Source organism: Oncorhynchus nerka, linkage group LG10 (assembly GCF_034236695.1).
Source record: "Oncorhynchus nerka isolate Pitt River linkage group LG10, Oner_Uvic_2.0, whole genome shotgun sequence".
NCBI lineage: Eukaryota > Metazoa > Chordata > Actinopteri > Salmoniformes > Salmonidae > Oncorhynchus > Oncorhynchus nerka.
The window spans coordinates 81,351,019-81,370,871 of NC_088405.1; the positions used below are offsets into that span (position 1 = coordinate 81,351,019).

General features: G+C 43.1%; 1 protein-coding gene across 2 annotated transcripts in view; it reads right to left on the minus strand.

The window, feature by feature from the left end:
• Nucleotides 1-6,837: 6,837 nt before the first annotated feature.
• Nucleotides 6,838-19,853, minus strand: part of tmem132e (transmembrane protein 132E) — a 343,313-nt gene continuing 330,297 nt past the window's right edge. For both annotated transcript variants that reach the window (XM_029671542.2, XM_029671541.2), the window contains exons 8-9: nucleotides 15,987-16,181; nucleotides 6,838-10,813 (exon numbers count right to left, since the gene is read on the minus strand). In XM_029671542.2, coding sequence (XP_029527402.2) covers nucleotides 9,740-10,813; nucleotides 15,987-16,181 — 1,269 coding nt within the window. In that variant the 3' untranslated portion in view covers nucleotides 6,838-9,739. The remainder of the gene's footprint in view (nucleotides 10,814-15,986; nucleotides 16,182-19,853) is intronic.

The following is a 19,853-nucleotide window of genomic DNA, read 5'->3' on the forward strand; positions in this document are numbered from 1 at the left end:
CGACCACCCCTCATCACTGTCAAACGCTCCCTAAAACACTTCTGTCAGTTGAGGATGCCTGGTCATTCTTTAAAAGTAACTTCCTCACCATTTTAGATAAGCATGCTCCGTTCAAAAAATGCAGAACCAAGAACAGATACAGCCCTTGGTTCACTCCAGACCTGACTGCCCTCGACCAGCACAAAAACATCCTGTGGCGGACTGCAATAGCATCGAATAGTCCCCGTGATATGCAACTGTTCAGGGAAGTCAGGAACCAATACACGCAGTCAGTCAGGAAAGCTAAGGCCAGCTTCTTCAGGCAGAAGTTTGCATCCTGTAGCTCCAACTCCAAAAAGTTCTGGGACACTGTGAAGTCCATGGAGAACAAGAGCACCTCCTCCCAGCTGCCCACTGCACTGAGGCTAGGTAACACGGTCTCCACCGATAAATCCATGATTATCGAAAACTTCAATAAGCATTTCTCAACGGCTGGCCATGCCTTCCGCCTGGCTACTCCAACCTCGGCCAACAGCTCCGCCCCGCAGCTCCTCGCCCAAGCCTCTCCAGGTTCTCCTTTACCCAAATCCAGATAGCAGATGTTCTGAAAGAGCTGCAAAACCTGGACCCGTACAAATCAGCTGGGCTTGACAATCTGGACCCTCTATTTCTGAAACTATCTGCCGCCATTGTCGCAACCTCTATTACCAGCCTGTTCAACCTCTCTTTCATATCGTCTGAGATCCCCAAGGATTGAAAAGCTGCCGCAGTCATCCCCCTCTTCAAAGAGGGAGACACCCTGGACCCAAACTGTTATAGACCTATATCCATCCTGCCCTGCCTATCTAAGGTCTTCGAAAGCCAAGTCAACAAACAGGTCACTGACCATCTCGAATCCCACCGTACCTTCTCCGCTGTGCAATCTGGTTTCCGAGCCGGTCACGGGTGCACCTCAGCCACACTCAAGGTACTAAACGATATCATAACCGCCATCGATAAAAGACAGTACTGTGCAGCCGTCTTCATCGACCTTGCCAAGGCTTTCGACTCTGTCAATCACCATATTCTTATCGGCAGACTCAGTAGCCTCGGTTTTTCGGATGACTGCCTTGCCTGGTTCACCAATTACTTTGCAGACAGAGTTCAGTGTGTCAAATCGGAGGGCATGCTGTCCGGTCCTCTGACAGTCTCTGTGGGGGTGCCACAGGGTTCAATTCTCGGGCCGACTCTTTTCTCTGTATATATCAATGATGTTGCTCTTGCTGCGGGTGATTCCCTGATCCACCTCTACGCAGACGACACCATTCTATATACTTTCGGCCCGTCATTGGACACTGTGCTATCTAACCTCCAAACGAGCTTCAATGCCATACAGCACTCCTTCCGTGGCCTCCAACTGCTCTTAACCTCTTACCTCTACCTGGGACGCTTGCGTCCCAACTAGAGCTCTAGAAATGCAAATGCGCTACGCTAAATGCTAATAGTATTAGTTAAAACTCAAAAGTTCATTAAAATACACATGCAGGGTATCAAATTAAAGCTACACTCGTTGTGAATCCAGGCAACAAGTCAGATTTTTAAAATGCTTTTCGGCGACAGCATGAGAAGCTATTATCTGATAGCATGCACCAATACACTACAACAGAAAAGCACAGCAGGGGACGTAAACAAAATAATTAGCATTTCGGCGTTACACAAACCGCACAATAAAATAGAAAACAGTCATTACCTTTCACCATCTTCTTTGTTGGCACTCCTAGATGTCCCATAAACACTATTGGGTCTTTATTTTGATTAAATCGGGCCATATAAAGCCAAGATATCGTTATATGTAGACTGTGTGATAAACGAAAAAAACAGCGATTTCACAACGTAACGTCATTTTTTAAAATTCAAAAAGTAGACGATAAACTTTCACAAAACACTTCGAAATACGTTTGTAATGCTACTTTAGGTATTAGTAAACGTTAATAAGCGATAAAAATCATCCGTAGGCGATGTACATATCATTAGCTGTCGTCTTGGAAAAAATTTCAGGAGAGAGCTCTTCCGGAATGATCTGGGCGGAGACCGGAGGTACGTCGTGCCCCTCTTTCGGTTCAACCAAGAATCAAAGAGGATTAAATTCACAAGATACTCGACAACATGGGGATGCTGTGGGAGTTGAATGCTCGGTCTTATCTAATTCGGCTCACTGTTAACAATTGCGGTAGTGGCGCAAGGATATTTATTTCCATTTTCTGTGATCAGGTTTTCCTGCGCTTTCCGATGTAACGCACGTTATGTAATAGCCACAGTCGTGATTTAACCAGTTTTAAAAACGTCCGAGGGTTTCCTATACACACATTCTAACCATATGAACGTACTATATTCCTGGCATGAGTAGCAGGGCGCTGAAATGTTGCGCGATTTTTAACCAAATGTTCAAAAAAGTAGAGGGTCGACTGAAGAGGTTAAACGCTAGTAAAACCAAATGCATGCTTTTCAACCGTTCGCTGCCTGCACCCGCATGCCCGACTAGCATCACCACCCTGGATGGTTCCGACTTTGAATATGTGGACATCTATAAGTACCTAGGTGTCTGGCTAGACTGCAAACTCTCCTTCCAGACTCATATCAAACATCTCCAATCGAAAATCAAATCAAGAGTCGGCTTTCTATTCCGCAACAAAGCCTCCTTCACTCACGCCGCCAAGCTTACCCTAGTAAAACTGACTATCCTACCGATCCTCGACTTCGGCGATGTCATCTACAAAATAGCTTCCAACACTCTACTCAGCAAACTGGATGCAGTCTATCACAGTGCCATCCATTTTGTCACTAAAGCACCTTATACCACCCACCACTGCGACTTGTATGCTCTAGTCGGCTGGCCCTCGCTACATATTCGTCGCCAGACCCACTGGCTCCAGGTCATCTACAAGTCCATGCTAGATAAAGCTCCGCCTTATCTCAGTTCACTGGTCACGATGGCAACACCCATCCGTAGCACGCGCTCCAGCAGGTGTATCTCACTGATCATCCCTAAAGCCAACACCTCATTTGGCCGCCTTTCGTTCCAGTACTCTGCTGCCTGTGACTGGAACGAACTGCAAAAATCGCTGAAGTTGGAGACTTTTATCTCCCTCACCAACTTCAAACATCAGCTATCTGATCAGCTAACCGATCGCTGCAGCTGTACATAGTCTATTGGTAAATAGCCCACCCATTTTCACCTACCTCATTCCCATACTGTTTTTATACTGTTTTTTATTTATTTACTTTTCTGCTCTTTTGCACACCAATATCTCTACCTGTACATGACCATCTGATCATTTATCACTCCAGTGTTAATCTGCAAAATTGTAATTATTCGCCTACCTCCTCATGCCTTTTGCACACATTGTATATAGACTGCCCCTTTTTTTCTACTGTGTTATTGACTTGTTAATTGTTTACTCCATGTGTAACTCTGTGTTGTCTGTTCACACTGCTATGCTTTATCTTGGCCAGGTCGCAGTTGCAAATGAGAACTTGTTCTCAACTAGCCTACCTGGTTAAATAAAGGTGAAATAAAAAAATAAAAAAATAAAAAATGTCAAGGTGTTCCTGCTAACCTACAAAGCATTACATGGGCTTACATGGGCTTGCTCCTAACTATCTTTCCGATTTGGTCCTGCCGTACATACCTACATGTACGGTCACAAGACGCAGGCCTCCTAATTGTCCCTAGAATTTCTAAGCAAACAGCTGGAGGTAGGGCTTTCTCCTATAGAGCTCCATTTTTATGGAATGGTCTGCCTACCCATGTGAGAGATACGCATATCGACCTTTCAGTCTTTACTGAAGACTCATCTCTTCAGTAGGTCATATGATTAAGTGTAGTCTGGCCCAGGAGTGTGAAGGTAAGGCTCTGGAGCAACGAACCGCTCTTGCTGTCTCTGCCTGGCCGGTTCCCTCTCTCCACTGGGATTCTCTGCATCTAACCCTATTACAGGGGCAGAGTCACTGGCTTACTGGTGCTCTTCCATGTCGTCCCTTGGAGGGGTGCGTCACTTGAGTGGGTTGAGTCACTGATCTTCCTGTCTGGGTTGGCGCCCCCCTTGGGTTGTGCCATGGCGGAGATCTTTGTGGGCTATACTCGGCCTTGTCTCAGGATGGTAAGTTGGTGGTTGAAGATATCCCTCTAGTGGTGTGGGGGCTGTGCTTTGGCAAAGTGGGTGGGGTTATATCCTGCCTGTTTGGCCCTGTCCGGGGTATCATCGGATGGGGCCACAGTGTCTCCTGACTGTTTCTGTCTCCTGACCCTTCCTGTCTCAGCCGCCAGTATTCATGCTGCAGTAGTTTGTGTCGGGGGGCTAGGGTCAGTTTGTTATATCTGGAGTACTTCTCTTGTCTTATCCAGTGTCCTGTGTGAATTTAAGTATGCTCTCTCTAATTCTCTCTTTCTCTTTCTTTCTCTCTCTCGGAGGACCTGAGCCCTAGGACCATGCCTCAGGACTACCTGGCATGATGACTCCTTGCTGTCCCCAGTCCACCTGGCCATGCTGCTGCTCCACTTTCAACTGTTCTACCTGCGGCTATGGCCTGACCTGTTCACCGGACGTGCTACCTGTCCCGGACCTGCTGTTTTCAACTCTCTAGAGACAGCAGGAGCGGTAGAGATTCTCTTAATGATCGGCCATGAAAAGCCAACTGACATTTACTCCTGAGGTGCTGTGCCACGCCCTGACCTTAGAGATCCTTTTCGTGTCTCTATTTTGGTTTGGTCAGGGCGTGAGTTGGGGTGGGTATTCTATGTTTTGTGTTCTATGTTTTCTATTTCTGTGTGTTTGCCCGGGTTTGGTTCTCAATCAGAGGCAGCTGTCTATCGTTGTCTCTGATTGAGAACCATACTTAGGTAGCCTTTTCCCACCTGTGTTTTGTGGGTAGTTGTTTTCTGTATTTGTGTCTGCACCAGACAGAACTGTTTCGTTCGTTCTCTTTGTTGGTTTTGTTATTCAGTGTTCAGATCTATTATTAAACCATGAACACTTACCACGCTGCTCTTTGGTCCACTTCTTCAAACGGCCGTTACATGCTGACTTGCTGCACCCTCGACAACTACTGTGATTATTATTATTTGACCATGCTGGTCATTTATGAACATTTGAACATCTTGGCCATGTTTTGTTATAATCTCCACCCGGCCTGGCAACCCCTCATAGCCTGGTTCATCTCTAGGTTTCTTCCTAGGTTTTGGCCTTTCTAGGGAGTTTTTCCTAGTCACCGTGCTTCTACACCTGCATTGCTTGATGTTTGGGGTTTTAGGCTGGGTTTCTGTACAGCACTTTAAGATATCAGCTGATGTAAGAAGGGCTTTATAAATACATTGGATTTGTCCAGGACTAGCTGGGAAACTGGCCTCAGAGTGTTATTTTCTGTTCGCACATTACCTTAACCTAATTTATTTAAATAAAGCATTGTTGCCCAGTGACAACATAACATATTGGTCTCAAAGGGACATGACATGAAAATCATTCATAACTATCAAAATTATTATTCTTGTATTACTATCAGTGTTTTTAAAACTCATGACTTATCCTGTCATATTAACTGCTTATCCCCCAACGATGATGAATTAAACATCAGTGCCATGACAGGGTATATATGTTTTGTGCAGTACATGTCGTTTCTGCAAGAGAACACTGATAGTATGCACACTGTTTGATTCTATGTCCATCACTTTCATATTCATGTGTGTTTATTCCATCTTCGACTTATCCTACAGATGTTGCAGATAACATGTTTATCCTAGATAAACTATTATGAATTAAATATATGAGATTGCTTCCCTTGGGTGACAGCAGTGTATTCATGACGTCTTGATCACATATCACAGTGCTTTCCAAAATATACTCTATTTTGGGGCACCTCACCCTATCCTCTACTACCAAAATACTGTAGCATCATCCAAATGGGCACATTAAATATCCATCGTGTCAATGTTACTGTATCGAATGATTCATAGCATGAAGACCTTGTCTTTGGTTACACTGGGACAGATACATCAGGCAGATCTAACTGGAAAGACTTAAGGTCAGCCTACCCCGAGGCCAACAGATATATAGCCGTCCTCGTGCCTTAAATGACAGCTGGCTAAATTACCCATTCTATAGATACAGTATCTCGTATACAGTAGGAGACCAGGAATAGACAGGCACACAGGTTCCCATTTAACCTCTGTACTGTGACTGGTCCGCCCTAGGCTCCCTAGGTACAATAAATGGAGATAGTGTGCCTACCTACATGTACTGATCCATTTAACCAGAGACATTAGAGACATTAGATGAAACCTGTCATATTTGTGGGGGTGAGGCATCAGTAGACTAGAACTGAATATGATCTAAGTTGAAAGGGTTCTGAGCAGTTCAATAACCCCCCTTCAATTTACCAAACTGGAGGAAAAACAACTTTGTATCAGGTCAGTGCAGGACTTTACCCGTGTACTTCTATGGTGACCGTTAGTCAGGCACGAGAGGACACGCCCATCTAGTCAGACCGGAATAGAGGACACTTTTCTCAATGGGGAGAAGCCCAACTGCGGTATCTCACTAAATGTACTATCTCTGATTTAATTTCTCCCAACTATAATTTGTCCCAATCTCCTATAATCATATGATGGTAGTAGAATGAAAATTGTGTGTTTATGTGGGTCTGGTGTGTGGTGGTGGTTGTGGAGTTTGCAGACAGGAGTTTTAGGCTTCCTTATTTCTGATCAACTGAATGATAAGGAACTGCATACATCCATAAATTATAATAAATTAGAACACATACACAGTATGTAACCCAATTACACTTTTTTCTGACAGTGCTATAATGACGAGTAGAAAGGACACATGATTTTTATGTATTGTATTTTCTTTAGTACTTTACATATAAGGGGGAAATACAAGGGTTCTTTTTCTGGAGAATACAGGAAGTTGAACAGTGCTCTGTACATGAACATAGTATCGTCAGTGAGCTGGTGCACGGTCACCATGTCTCCACCTGGGGTACACTTCAAAAGTATTCAACCACATGTGAGAAAGTCTCTAGCAGCAGCTTGCAGAAGAAACACTGGATGTACACAGAAATATGCACACCTTCACCAAAGTTACATTACAAAAATGGTTTAGCATATACATATATACATTGAGAAAGGAAACATAATTTAAATTTTTTTTTTTTTAGTTTTTAATAGACATTTGTTATGATCTCTGAAAGAATAATCAAATTGGAAAGTCAGAACTATAAAAAAAGAATGTTAAAAAGCTGCTATTAGAAACTTAATCCACCGTTGTTGTTAAGCAGTGGTACTGATTTGGGTTTACCATAGTAATACATGAGGCAAAATACCCATCTGATGATCAAAGTACAGTAGAGAATCAATACATTCATCCTGAGACACCATCGTTTAAAATGGGGGTTAAAAACAAGAGAGAAGAAAAGTCTGGCTGTAACCAACAGTTTATTTCCTCAACCGGTTTCTTTGTAAAAGCGTGGGTTTCAAGTGAGGGCAAGAATTGTTGTCTTTGATTTTGAAGACCATTTACCTTTAGATGTTAATAGGGCTTGATTGAGATTTAATCACATTTTGTAATTAGGTCATTATTCAATGAAACCATTTGGAACGTACATCACATGGCATGCTGTAAATCAAATTAACTGAATAGCAAAGAAATTACTTAATAACAGGTGACAAAATGTCAGCCAACTAGGTTGATGTTTTTTGTGGACATTAATTGATTGGATTCATAACTCAAATTGAGAGGTTGGGTGACATTTGTTCTTCCATTGTGGTCATATTGCACATCATATGATTAACAAAAACACAGCAAATCCACAACCTACTTAGAGCACACACATAAAGGTGAATTAAAAACTGATTCAACAGTTTTCCATCCTGTTTATTTTTCATTACTCTTGAAAATAACTTGGCAAATCTTCAGATCAGTACGAAACAACATGATCTTCAAAGAATCAGTCATCATCCCACCCAGTGCTTTACAATTCATCACACTCTAGCTAGCCAACACTTCTACATAACCAAACCTATAAATGGAATCCCATTGCAATCATCATTTGCAGTCATTCTATTTTGTGCAGGTTCACTAACCAAAACTCCTAGTATTACATTTAAGATTTCATCAAACACAGACAGTCCTGAGAAACTCAAAAGGCGTCACCACCATAACAATAGCCCAATGCGTCAGCACCAGTGCGCTTGGCTTCTGTGACGGTCATGACCAGCTCCTTTGCAGCATCTATGCTTTATTACGGACATATTTTGGACCAAACATAGTACTTCTCATTCTCTGTTTAGATTGATTGGAAATGAATATCGTGACTCGGTACAAAATCGTTGGTGTTCAATGGGGAGCATGATTACACAAGGTCACCGTGTTTAAAAAATAAAAAGGAAATGGAACGATTTCTGCTGCAAAATATTTTAGTGGGATGAGAGTTCTTCCATTGTAATTCTCAGGTGTACAGTGGGACATCTTAGTAAAAACTGCAGAGGAAACTCTATGCTTACAGTGATGGGCCAACACGTTCCCCCTTCTCTATCTCTGCATGAATAACAAGTTCAATGTAATGTTGCTGCTGAAGAGGAACTCAGCTGGTCATGGTATGTACATACGAGGGAGGGCTGTACTATGCAGGTCTGGCACGGCATGCATGTAATGCATGATACAACATATGTCCTTTAGTATTGTCTAGGTATAATTAGATAATTACAATACAAACATTTACAAATTTGGAAAATTGCTGATTGTGCCTCAGTATCTCCTTTCATGCAAAGAATGTCGAAGATCGTTTACTTCACAATATACGTACAAGCTTTTGTATTTCCCAATATAACTAAACCTTTGACAAGTTGTAGCGTTTTGGATAATTGCCCTCCGCACTAGCCCCTAACCAAGTGTGAAAACAGGGTGTCAGCATTGAAATAAGTTGTGATCAGTGAAACCCATTCTATAACCCATTCTAAGGCATTAGACTTAACCAGGAAAGTGTATGAAACCAGTATTAGGGCACTGGCTTGGAATTTGTATGAAATGTAGCAAAGTGTACAGTAATGATATTGAATGAAATCATAGCATGTGCTGTACCAAGAACAATGGATGTTCTAACATTGACGAATGCTTCCCTACTCTGGAAAAATAAAATGAATTGGTAACATTGTTTTTAATGAGCGTCTTTGACAATTGGTTGTCCATCATGTTGTTCCGTGTTGCGTCCCAAAAGCTGTTTCTCTGAAAATGTAATCTGCACATCGAAGGCCTCTTTGTTGGAGAAGGTACTTGGTGTTGGGACAACCCGACAAACACAGAGCCAAGACCCAACCCATCCTACTAAAAACACTCCTGTCCTTATCACGCTCACTAAATAACCCCCAGTAGGAGTGACAGAGCACTTAAAATCCATCCTGCGGAACAGTGCTCACGACTGAAGCTTATAATTCCATTTGAGAGTGTACTCCTCTACCTCTGTAGAAGGGACATCCAGACATAGCCATTTCTCTAGCGTTTAAAATTCTTGTCTAGTCTTTGGCTTTCCAATTTTTTTCAACTTCCAAAAAAGTGTGTACGGGAAACGGCACTGTGCAAAGAAAAAGAAAACAAACAAAATCAGAAGTGTATTCGGCCTTGCTTTTTGTTTGTGAAAAGTTCTCTCTCACTAAAGTGAAAAAAGAGAAAAATAGAAAGGAAAGTATTTTTTGAAGCTGTAAGGAGGGTGCTTCTTAACAGCCGCCCCTTCAGGCTATTTCCTTTATCCTGCGCATGTAATCATGAAGTTCCTCTGGGTCCTGGAAACCCATGTCCTGGCAGACCCACTGAATGTCTTCTTCATCTGCAATGGGGATGGAGTTATAGGGCATGTCTTCTGTGGGGAGTGTGGTGAAGGTGGTGAACTTGACACGCTTGCGCTTGGAGGTTGGCGAGCTGGCCTCCTCACCATGCTCCTTGGTGGAGCCCCCAGAGCTGCCGTCGCCCCTCCCGTGGACCTGGCTCTGAACGCTTGTCTGGGAGCTGCCGCTGCTGTGGTGGTCACCATGGCAACAAGTCTGTACCCCTTCCAGGGGGTTAATGGGGCTCTCCACTGTCTGGGGTGAAAGCTCACTCTGGGCCCTCAAGGGCTGTCCGTTCCCTAAAAAAACCCAGTGGTGGGAATGGTCCATGTTGGCCTGGCCCTCAGGGGGGATTCTCTTGTGGCGGTACTTGAGGACAAACACAATGCAGTTGATGAGGAAGACCAGGATGGCAAGGCAGAAGACGCCCAGGAGGGCGTACATGCCGATCTCCAGGTCGGTCATGCTGCGGGGCGCATGGATGAAATCATCATCTTCCTCTTCTTCCTCTCCCTCGGTGGGCCTCTCCTGGTTGCTGATGGTCGGGAAGTTGGTGTAGTCGATGGGAACGCTCGCCGGCTGCTCGTTGGATGGCTCGAAGCCTCTGTCACCGAGGTTGGAATCCACCACCGGCCGCCTGGTGACACGGGCTGGCTCGATTTCGATCTCACTTTCCATTTCTTCCTCGGAGTCTTCCTCCGGGCCGAAGCGGACTTTCACGTACACAGGGGCCGAAGCGATGACGCTCTTGCGCTTGGTTTTCTGACAGGCCTCGCAGATGGTCATCTCCATACGCACCATCTCCCCGGAGCCCTCGCCCTCCGCCACAACCACCGGCCAGCGGTGCTGAGGCTCCTGGGATATGGACACCACCTTGTCGTCCAGTGTGGAAGCGTTGAGGTTGTAGTCCTTCGGGTCGAAGAAGGTCAGAGGCAATGCGGTGCTATCGCTGTAGTAAAGCCAGATGGACAAGCTGGCCTCCTGTGATAACAACAAGAGGAAAAGGGTATTTTTAGTTTTTTTGTTAGGTAAATGCAGCTTTCAAATGCCATTTTTGCTATGCCGGAGCATTTCACAGATGAATTATTCATACAGTAACCCCATGGACAAACTTTCCTGGAAGGCTAGAGAGACACCTTTTTAATGTCTTGAAGAAACAAACAGATTTACCAAATAACAATATGCTGCAAATCAAACTACAGGATTCATGTTTAGAAATTACAAACATTGGTTGATATAGTTGTTTCTTCGAAAACTGATAATTTCGATGGTTCAAACAGATGCTCTTTCACTCCTCTACGTATGATGTGAATATATGTGAGTCCAATTCCTGCCTTTGAAGTCTCTGACTCGCTTGATCCCTAAATCTTCTAAGCATCTCTAAACATCGGCACCCCCTGCCTCGGCACAGACCGAGACACACACAGGCGGTCTGTCTCAGTAGTGTATGCCAGCGAACACAAAGCTCGCTCTAAGAAAGGAGGGGTGAGTGGGTGTTTTGCAACTGTTGTCCTGCAGACAAACAACAGACAGAGCTGCACAACTGCACAGCACTTTACCTGACAGCTTGAGTCTGGCTTCATGAGAGTAATGGCAATGTTCGGTGGCCATGTCTCCAAGTAACGAGGTGGTTTTTGACAGAAGCATTCCTTTGGCTCCTGCTAAAACAATACCTCTCAGCTCAACCTAGCGTACCTGCTCTGTAGGGCTGACAAAAGAAAATAGCTTTTCTGACAGAGCACTTTTAGTCCCCAACCGAGATGTCTTTTCATATTCTAACGGGAGAGGCATTTATCCAAATTCTGTCTGGATTGGAACGCTCTGTTTGAGAGTGTAGACATATTTTTCTTTGATTCAGGCGGAGGATACTGAACTTCAAGGTTGCTATGACATTCCTGTTCGAACACGGGCCTCTGTCATCTCCACTTGTCAAGATGAATGGGGCCTTTGAAACATGATTTAAATAATACATTGAGTATGACACCCTGTCCTGATGAAGCCACCAACATGTTAAAAAGGTTAGACACAAAGCAAACAAAGCACTCAGTATACTCGAGGGTGACTGGAATGTTCTAATTATAATTCCTCAATAGGATAATGAATCAATCACTGTTACCTATTTATTAAGTCCTCTTTAGAGAGCTCAGGATTAACTGTGGTTAACAGATCAACAGTATTTCCCCAGAAGGAAATTAGACCATAAAATTAAATAGGATCTCTGTGACTTAGACAGCCAAAGCATTGCTGACTCATAGAAGGGAGGATTTGTGCATCCTCTCTGTTCTTAGATGCTAAATGACAATAGCTGCCCTGGCAAACGAGATCACAGTTCACATTCGGGATGGTTGAAATGAACAAATGTTAATCAAATGCACATAAAACCTAATAAAAATAGGGCGGATTCCAGGCTAACAGAAAGAGACTTTGGCTTATTCACTTCCCTCAGTTGTAGTGTATGGCTCTCATTCATTCATGGAGTAAGAAAGGGGGCGTTTAGCAGACGCGGCAGGTGAGGTTTCTCCTGTGAAACAGAATCAAATGGTGTGAAATAACCTGAGCACCCCACGGAGAGGTCCACTGGCAGAGGGATTGGCTGCCTTTTATGGCCCAGCCTCAGAGAGCACTTTAGGACAATACATTATGCTAATTAAATGTAAGGTGGCCAAGCAGCGGAAGGTGAGATTAAATTGGAATTAAATGCCGGGCCCTGACGGTTTAGTTTTGTTTGGCCACCACCAGCGCAGAGAGAGAGTTGGTAGAGTAACAATAGCTGTCATCTCCAATTTCCAAGACATTGAAACCTGGCTATATTCTCTCGTTGTGGGGGAATATGAACGACCCAAGTGTGAAACAACACAGTGCGATCTGGCTTCTCAGGAAAAGGTGAAGGACTGTGCCCAATTCATTCTTTGGGAGGATTTAGAGAAATTGAAGTCCCAGTTGCAAGACTCAAACATGCCGAAAATAAGGCCGATTCCTCTGACTTTTATTAAACAAGATGTATATTTGCTGGTGTGATGAGACGTTCCCTGGGAGTTTTTTGTAACAAATCAGATTTATTTGCAGGCTTGTGTGTGTTGGAGGGCTGTTTGGGCGCAGCACAGCAATAAGGCAAATAGGCTAATGAGCACTGCGAGCGTCAACAGTCCATTTTCTGGATGTGTGTGATGTCATGAAAATTCATGAGCTGCTTCTCACAGATGTTCAATTCCAGGTTCATATTAGCGGGTTGGATGCAGTGTTACTGACGTTTCCCTATGGAAATCAACCCCTATGGTGTAATGCCGGTAAGAAAGACGGTTTCTCCAACTATAGTATCTATTAAAAAATTACACCCATGCATTAAAACCTCTACGGGATTGGTGTCCCCCTGTGGGACGGTTGAGCTAACGTGCGCTAATGTGATTAGCATGACGCTGTGAGTAACAAGAACATTTCCCAGGACATAGACAAGTCTTATGGGCAGAAAACTTAAATTATTGTTCATCTAACTGCACTGTCCAATTTACAGTAGCTATTGTTTGAGGAGAGTGCACAGCTATATACTTGAAAATGTATCAATTGACCAATTAGGCACATTTGGGAAGACTTGATACAAAACAATGGTTCATTGGATCAGTCTAAAACTTTGCACACACACTGCTGCTGTCTAGTGGCCAAAATCTAAATTGCGCCTAGACTCCTTAGTGATATAATGGCCTTTCTCTTGCATTTCAAAGATGATGGGAAAAACATCTAATAATAGAAAACACATGTTTTTTCTTTGTATTATCTTTTACCAGATCTAATGTGTTATATCCTCCTACATTAATTTCACACTTCCACAAACTTCAACGTGTTTCCTTTCAAATGGTATCAAGAATATGCATATCCTTGCTTCAGGTCCTGAGCTACAGGCAGTTAGATTTGGGTATGTCATTTTAGGCAAAAATGGGGAAAAAATGGTCCGATCCTTAAGAGGTTTGCACCTAAACAACATAGAGGTTGTTAATATGTCAGTCTCTGTAAGCAATTGCTTTCGTCTTAAGCTTTCACAGATCTGTATGTAAAGGCTTGCATAAATGTTCCTTTGTTTTAAATAGGCAAATGACGTTATGCACTGTACTCAGTACCGTATGCTTAGTTAAGTAACCTGAACTTAACATTTGTTGTTTTCCTGGAACTTCTCTATACAACTGAATTCATTAGGAGGTAAAAAAAAATAAAAAAATATCACATTTACTTATTCAGAATCTTTAATCAGTACTTTGTTGAGTATGACGCTACAAGTTTGGCACACCAGTATTTGGGGATTTTCTCCCATTCTTCTCTGCAGATCCTTTCAAGCTTTGTCAGGTTGGATGGGGAGCGTCGCTGCACAGCTATTTCAGGTCTCTCCAGAGCACTGTCAACTCCGGAGCACTGTCAGAATGCCCATCGGGTTCTTGGTCATCTCCTTTATCAAGGCCCTTCTCCCCCGATTACTCAGTTTGGCTAGGCGGCCAGCTCTTGGTGGTTCCAAACTTCTAACATTTAAGAATTATGGAGGCCACTGTGTTCTTGGGGACCTTCAATGCTTCCAAAATTATTTGTCACCCTTCCCCAGATCTGTGCCTCGACACACATGTTCTATGGATAATTTCCTCGACCTCATGGCTTGGTTTTTACTTTGACATGCACTGTCAACTGTGGGACCTTAAATAGACAGGTGTGTGCCTTTCGAAATCATGTCCAATTAATTGAATTGAACATAGGTGGACTCCAAACATCTGAAGGATGATCAAGGGAAACAGGATGCACTCAAGCTCAATTACGAGTTTCATAGCAATGCGCCTGAATACGTGTAAATAAAGCATCTGTTTTATATTTTTAATATATTTGCTAACATTTCAAAATAGCAGTTTTTGCTTTGTCATTATGGGTATTGTGTGTAGATTGATGAGGATATTTTTTATTTCATCCATTTTAGAATAAGGCTGTAATGTAACAAAATGTGAAAAAAGGGAAGGGGCCTGAATACTTTCTGAATGCACTGTCTGATTTTTGTTCATTAAGGAATATTCATGAAGACATGCTGTAGCACCACTTCAAATAATTGTGGTGCTACAGCTGCAATGCCTTGAGAATAGAAATGAATAGAATGTACTCTTCACACCATTTAGATAAAACATGTATTAAATGGCTTTCAATGAGAAGACGTACTATAGAGATAGAGAACACTACAGGTGTTATGTTCGCTGGAGTGACCTTCCTCCAAAAGGTGTGAGAAGGCATGTCCTGGCACATTCAGACACTGTAACCATGGCAATGCCTTCTGTACTATTGCCTTCTGTACTATGAGGCGGCTGGTTTGACAATGTTTTATTATTTACCTGAAAATGTATTTTGTCATTGAGTATCTTGGAAGGCCAACATAAATCAGGTCTGTACATTGAAGAAGAGCTTTATGTTCTATGAGTCATACAGTTACTGTGGTGTTCTATTATCAAGATCAAAATATACCAAGCTCAATAGGTACCTTGGTGAAAATGAACTCATCTATACTCACCTGAGTACCAAACAATATGATGACAGGTTGCATACGTCTATAAACATTCACTGAGTATACTAAACATTAGGAACAACTTTCTAATATTGGGAACAGCCTCAATTAGTCATGGCATGGACTCTACAAGGTGTCGAAAGTGTTCCACAGGAATGCTGGCCCATGTTGACTCCAATGCTTCCCACAGTTGTGTCAAGTTGGCTGAATGTCCTTTGGGTGGTGGACCATTCTTGATACACACGGGAAATGGTTAAGCATGAAAAACCCAGCATCATTGCAGTTCTTGACACAAACCGGTGCTCCTGGCACCTACTACCAAACCCTATTCAAAGGCTCTTACATTTTTTGACTTGCCCATTCAACCTCTGAATGGCATACATACCCAATACATGTCTCAATTGTCTCAATGCTTACAAATCCTTAAACCTGTCTCCTCCCCTTCATCTATACTGTTTGAAGTATATTTAACAAGTGACATCAACAAGAGATCATAGCTTTGACATGGATTCACTTGGTCAGTCTATGTCATGGAAAGAGCAGGGGTTCTTAATGTTTTATATACTCAAAGCTGACAGCCACACAAACTCAATGCCCTCTACATGTATCATCTTATATATTAGTATACAGTACCTGCTTTGGTGCAGCAAGTGTCTGCAGGCCAGTTGCCTTGGCGACCATAGTGTGACTGTTGCCAGGGCTGGGCTGTAGTGACAAAGACAGTCCAGAGATGGCGTGGACGCGAAGTTCCAAGATGGAGACTTTCTCATCGGTGACGGAAAACGATGTCTCTCCCAACATGGCCTCCACGGCGAGTGGAGACTCCACCTGCAAACGACAAGAGACCATTTGACTGCCACACCAGGCATTTTGTGTCCTGACAGGGAAATACAGACAAGTGGGATATGAGTCTGTCTTTCTGTCCGTCTTCTGTGTAATTGTGTGATAAATGAGACGCTCAAGCCAAAACGAAAGCACCAGACACCGGATGCTGACCGGGCCTGCCACTTACAGCCTCCCTGTGCCCTACATTTGACCTCTTGACCTCTCTTCAGTGGGTGGTTGGCAAAAATGTGAGTCCATTGGATGGCTGCAGGGCACAAAATACAAAATAAAAACCCCACCAATCTAGAGCTAATCCTGGGGCCTTGACAGGTCTGCCTCCATCAAGGGGCCAAACATGGCATTTACAGCTCATTATGTCACCTTTCTGTTGTTGCCTCCGATTGCTTCGTAAAGGTCATGTGGGAAAAGTCAACCACAGAAGCACTCGCCTTCCTTTGTGAAAAGTCAACCACAGAAGCACTTGCCTTCCTCTGTGAGTCATAAAGGACTTAACTTTTCTATTTTATTTTTTACATCAGCACTCAGATGTATAAGGCTGCCTGTGTAAAATACAGGAAGGCCTGTAAGATGGTTTAGATGATATGACAGGCTCTCCACCATCAAAGACCTATGTTTAGTCATTTTTGGATTGTTTTGTTTTTAGCTCTATTTTTTGGAGGTTTAATACATTTTCCAGTCATAATTAATTGTATGTGTACTGCTCTGGTGACAACAGCGGCTAGAGATGACTAGAGATGACCGCCGACTGGCTTTTCTCATTATCCAAATAGCTTGTTCACCTTCAGGCATAGTGCATCATTATCTATCCAAATATGTTCCCTCTTGCTCATCCGAGCCCGGTTGGTTGTTCCACTTCTGTAGCAATTGGAGCTCATGCCAAATCTACAGTGAAGAGGGGCATTGAGAGCCTCTGCCTTTGTTAATTTGGCCTCCAACGGCCATAATAACATTTAATAGTGCTCAAAATTTTACCATCCTAAACAGCACACTAATTTGGCAATCTGTTATCATTACAGCCCTTCTCCCTGTTCAAAAAACCCATTAAAAAGTCGTAAGAGCCCGTTAACACAGAGACAGAGTTGCCATCCTGATCTGTTGAATATAGTGTGCTGAAGAGGCTGGACTGTCTGGTAAGGTGACGTGTATAAAGAATGCTTTTAAACAGCTTTTTATGATGGCTCAATGTGGCTTGACGTCACCGGCCGCGTATGTCACCAGAGAGGACAAAGCTGTCGTCTTCTGATCCCAAGGTCTGCCGTCGGGGACTCCCAGATGCATATTTTCAGGATCAGATGTGCTGGAGAGGAGAGTTCCAGTTCATTGGTAGTCCGTCTCTCCTTTTTCTCCCATACGCTCATAAAATGTAACCGCGGGGGATGAAAGTACACGAATACATGACTTCTAAAGTTTCACAAAAGGTGGGGAATTCAGTTGAATGATGAAGTACTCTAAGCAGGACAGTTCTCCACCCTGGGTTTTGTCTCTAAAAAAGCTTTGAGTTAGGCACCTGTGTTTTTCTGACTCAATTGAATATAGTCACCGTGGTAGTAGTAAATTATCAGGGTGAATAACTAAGCTTTGTTTTTGTTTGGTCCAAATGAATGTGGATAATTGATTCACAATGAAATACATGACTGTGTAATTACAAACAGATATAACAGAAATAGGTAGAAATAACCCAAAGCATACAAATGGACCACTTCTATGGGTAGGCTAGTACTAATAGTCTTTTAGTAAAACATGAATAAAAAATAATTAAAAAATGAAAAGAAGTACCTTTAAGGTAAACTCTTTTAAGAGTGTGGATTGTACACATTATTTTGAATCTACGTCAGAGCTAACACAACAAAAATTTGGAGCCATACCACACATAGGTCCATGCAGTACATAGGTCATAGGTTAGGATGCACTTCTCCTGTACTAACAACCATTATCAAGCATTCCCTCACTCCATCACACTCTGTGTGAGGCTGACAGAAATGGGTGTTATAAGTACACCTCATCAATGTCTATGGTTGTGTCGCAAATGGACCTCGAAACCAGTTTCAATGTGTTTTTTAATTGTTCCCCTCTAATCAGGGACTGTGTGAAATGAATGATCAAGTAGAACAGAAAATCAGCAGGGTGCGGAACCTCGTAGGGTAAGAGTTTGAATAACCCTGCCCTATAAAGTAGTGCTGAGCGATGAACTGAAATGTAGTTTTTTTGTATTATTATTAAACAACAAATGGATCGATATTGGTTCAATTACTTGCATTTAGTTTTTTTTGGTGAGCTCTACACGCCGTTTCTCTCGAGAGAAATAATCACGATGTTTTGATCAGCGTTGGACATTCGTCCGGTCTGACGAAAATCCAACTCGGATCGAAATGTTGTTTTTATTGGGCGCCTGATTAAATCACCATGGGAGAAGTGGCGGACATTCCTTTTTTCATTGTAGTTAATTACCACATTTTCTGCGCTAAACTAGGTTGAGTATTTTCCTATGGAAACATACCAAAGTTGCGAAAAATAGCTTTTCTTTGACATGTTCATCTGTTCAGCACCTGAATAATTGGATTTGCGCATTTTTAAAATATTTTTAAATGATCTACAATGACCAGAATCCACTGCACTTATTCTTCCTGGCCCCACACACAATAATAATTTGGAAAAAATCTAAATAACTTTACAGATCTTCATTGTAAAGGGTTTAAACACTGTTTCCCATGCTTGTTCAATGAACCATAAACAATTAATGAACATGCACCTGTGGAACGGTTGTTAAGACACTAACAGCTTACAGATGGTAGGCAATTAAGGTCACAGTTATGAAAACTTAGGACACTAAAGAGGCCTTTCTACTGACAATGAAAAACACCAAAAGAAAGATGCCCAGGGTCCCTGCTCATCTGCGTGAACGTGCCTTAGCCATGCTGCAAGGAGGCATGAGGACTACAGATGTGGTCAGGGCAATAAATTGCAATGTCCGTACTGTGAGACGCCTAAAACAGAGCTACAGGGAGACAGAACGAACAGTGGCAGACCACGTGTAACAACACCTGCACAGGATCGGTACATTCAAACATCACACCTGCGGAACAGGTACAGGATGGCAACAACAACTGCCCGAGTTACACCAGGAACGCACAATCCCTCCATCAGTGCTCAGACTGTCCGCAATAGGCTGAGAGTGGCAATCTCAACGCTGAGCGTTACAGGGAAGACATCCTCCTCCCTCATGTGGTACCCCTCCTGCAAGCTCATCCTGACATGACTCTCCAGCATGACAATGCCACCAGCCATACTGCTCGTTCTGTGCGTAATTTCCTGCAAGACAGGAACGTCAGTGTTCTGCCATGGCCAGCGAAGAGCCCGGATCTCAATCCCATTGAGCACGTCTGGGACCTGTTTGTCACGCCCTGGTCTAAGTATTTTGTGTTTTCTTCATGTATTGGGTCAGGCCAGGGTGTGGCATAGAGTTTTTGTATTGTGGTGTGTTTTTGTCTTGGGATTTTGGAATGTGTGTATAGTGGGATTGTAGCTTAGTGGGGTGTTCTAGGAGAGTCTATGGCTGTCTGAAGTGGTTCTCAATCAGAGGCAGGTGTTTACCGTTGTCTCTGATTGGGAACCATATTTAGGCAGCCATATTCTTTGGTTGTATTGTGGGTGATT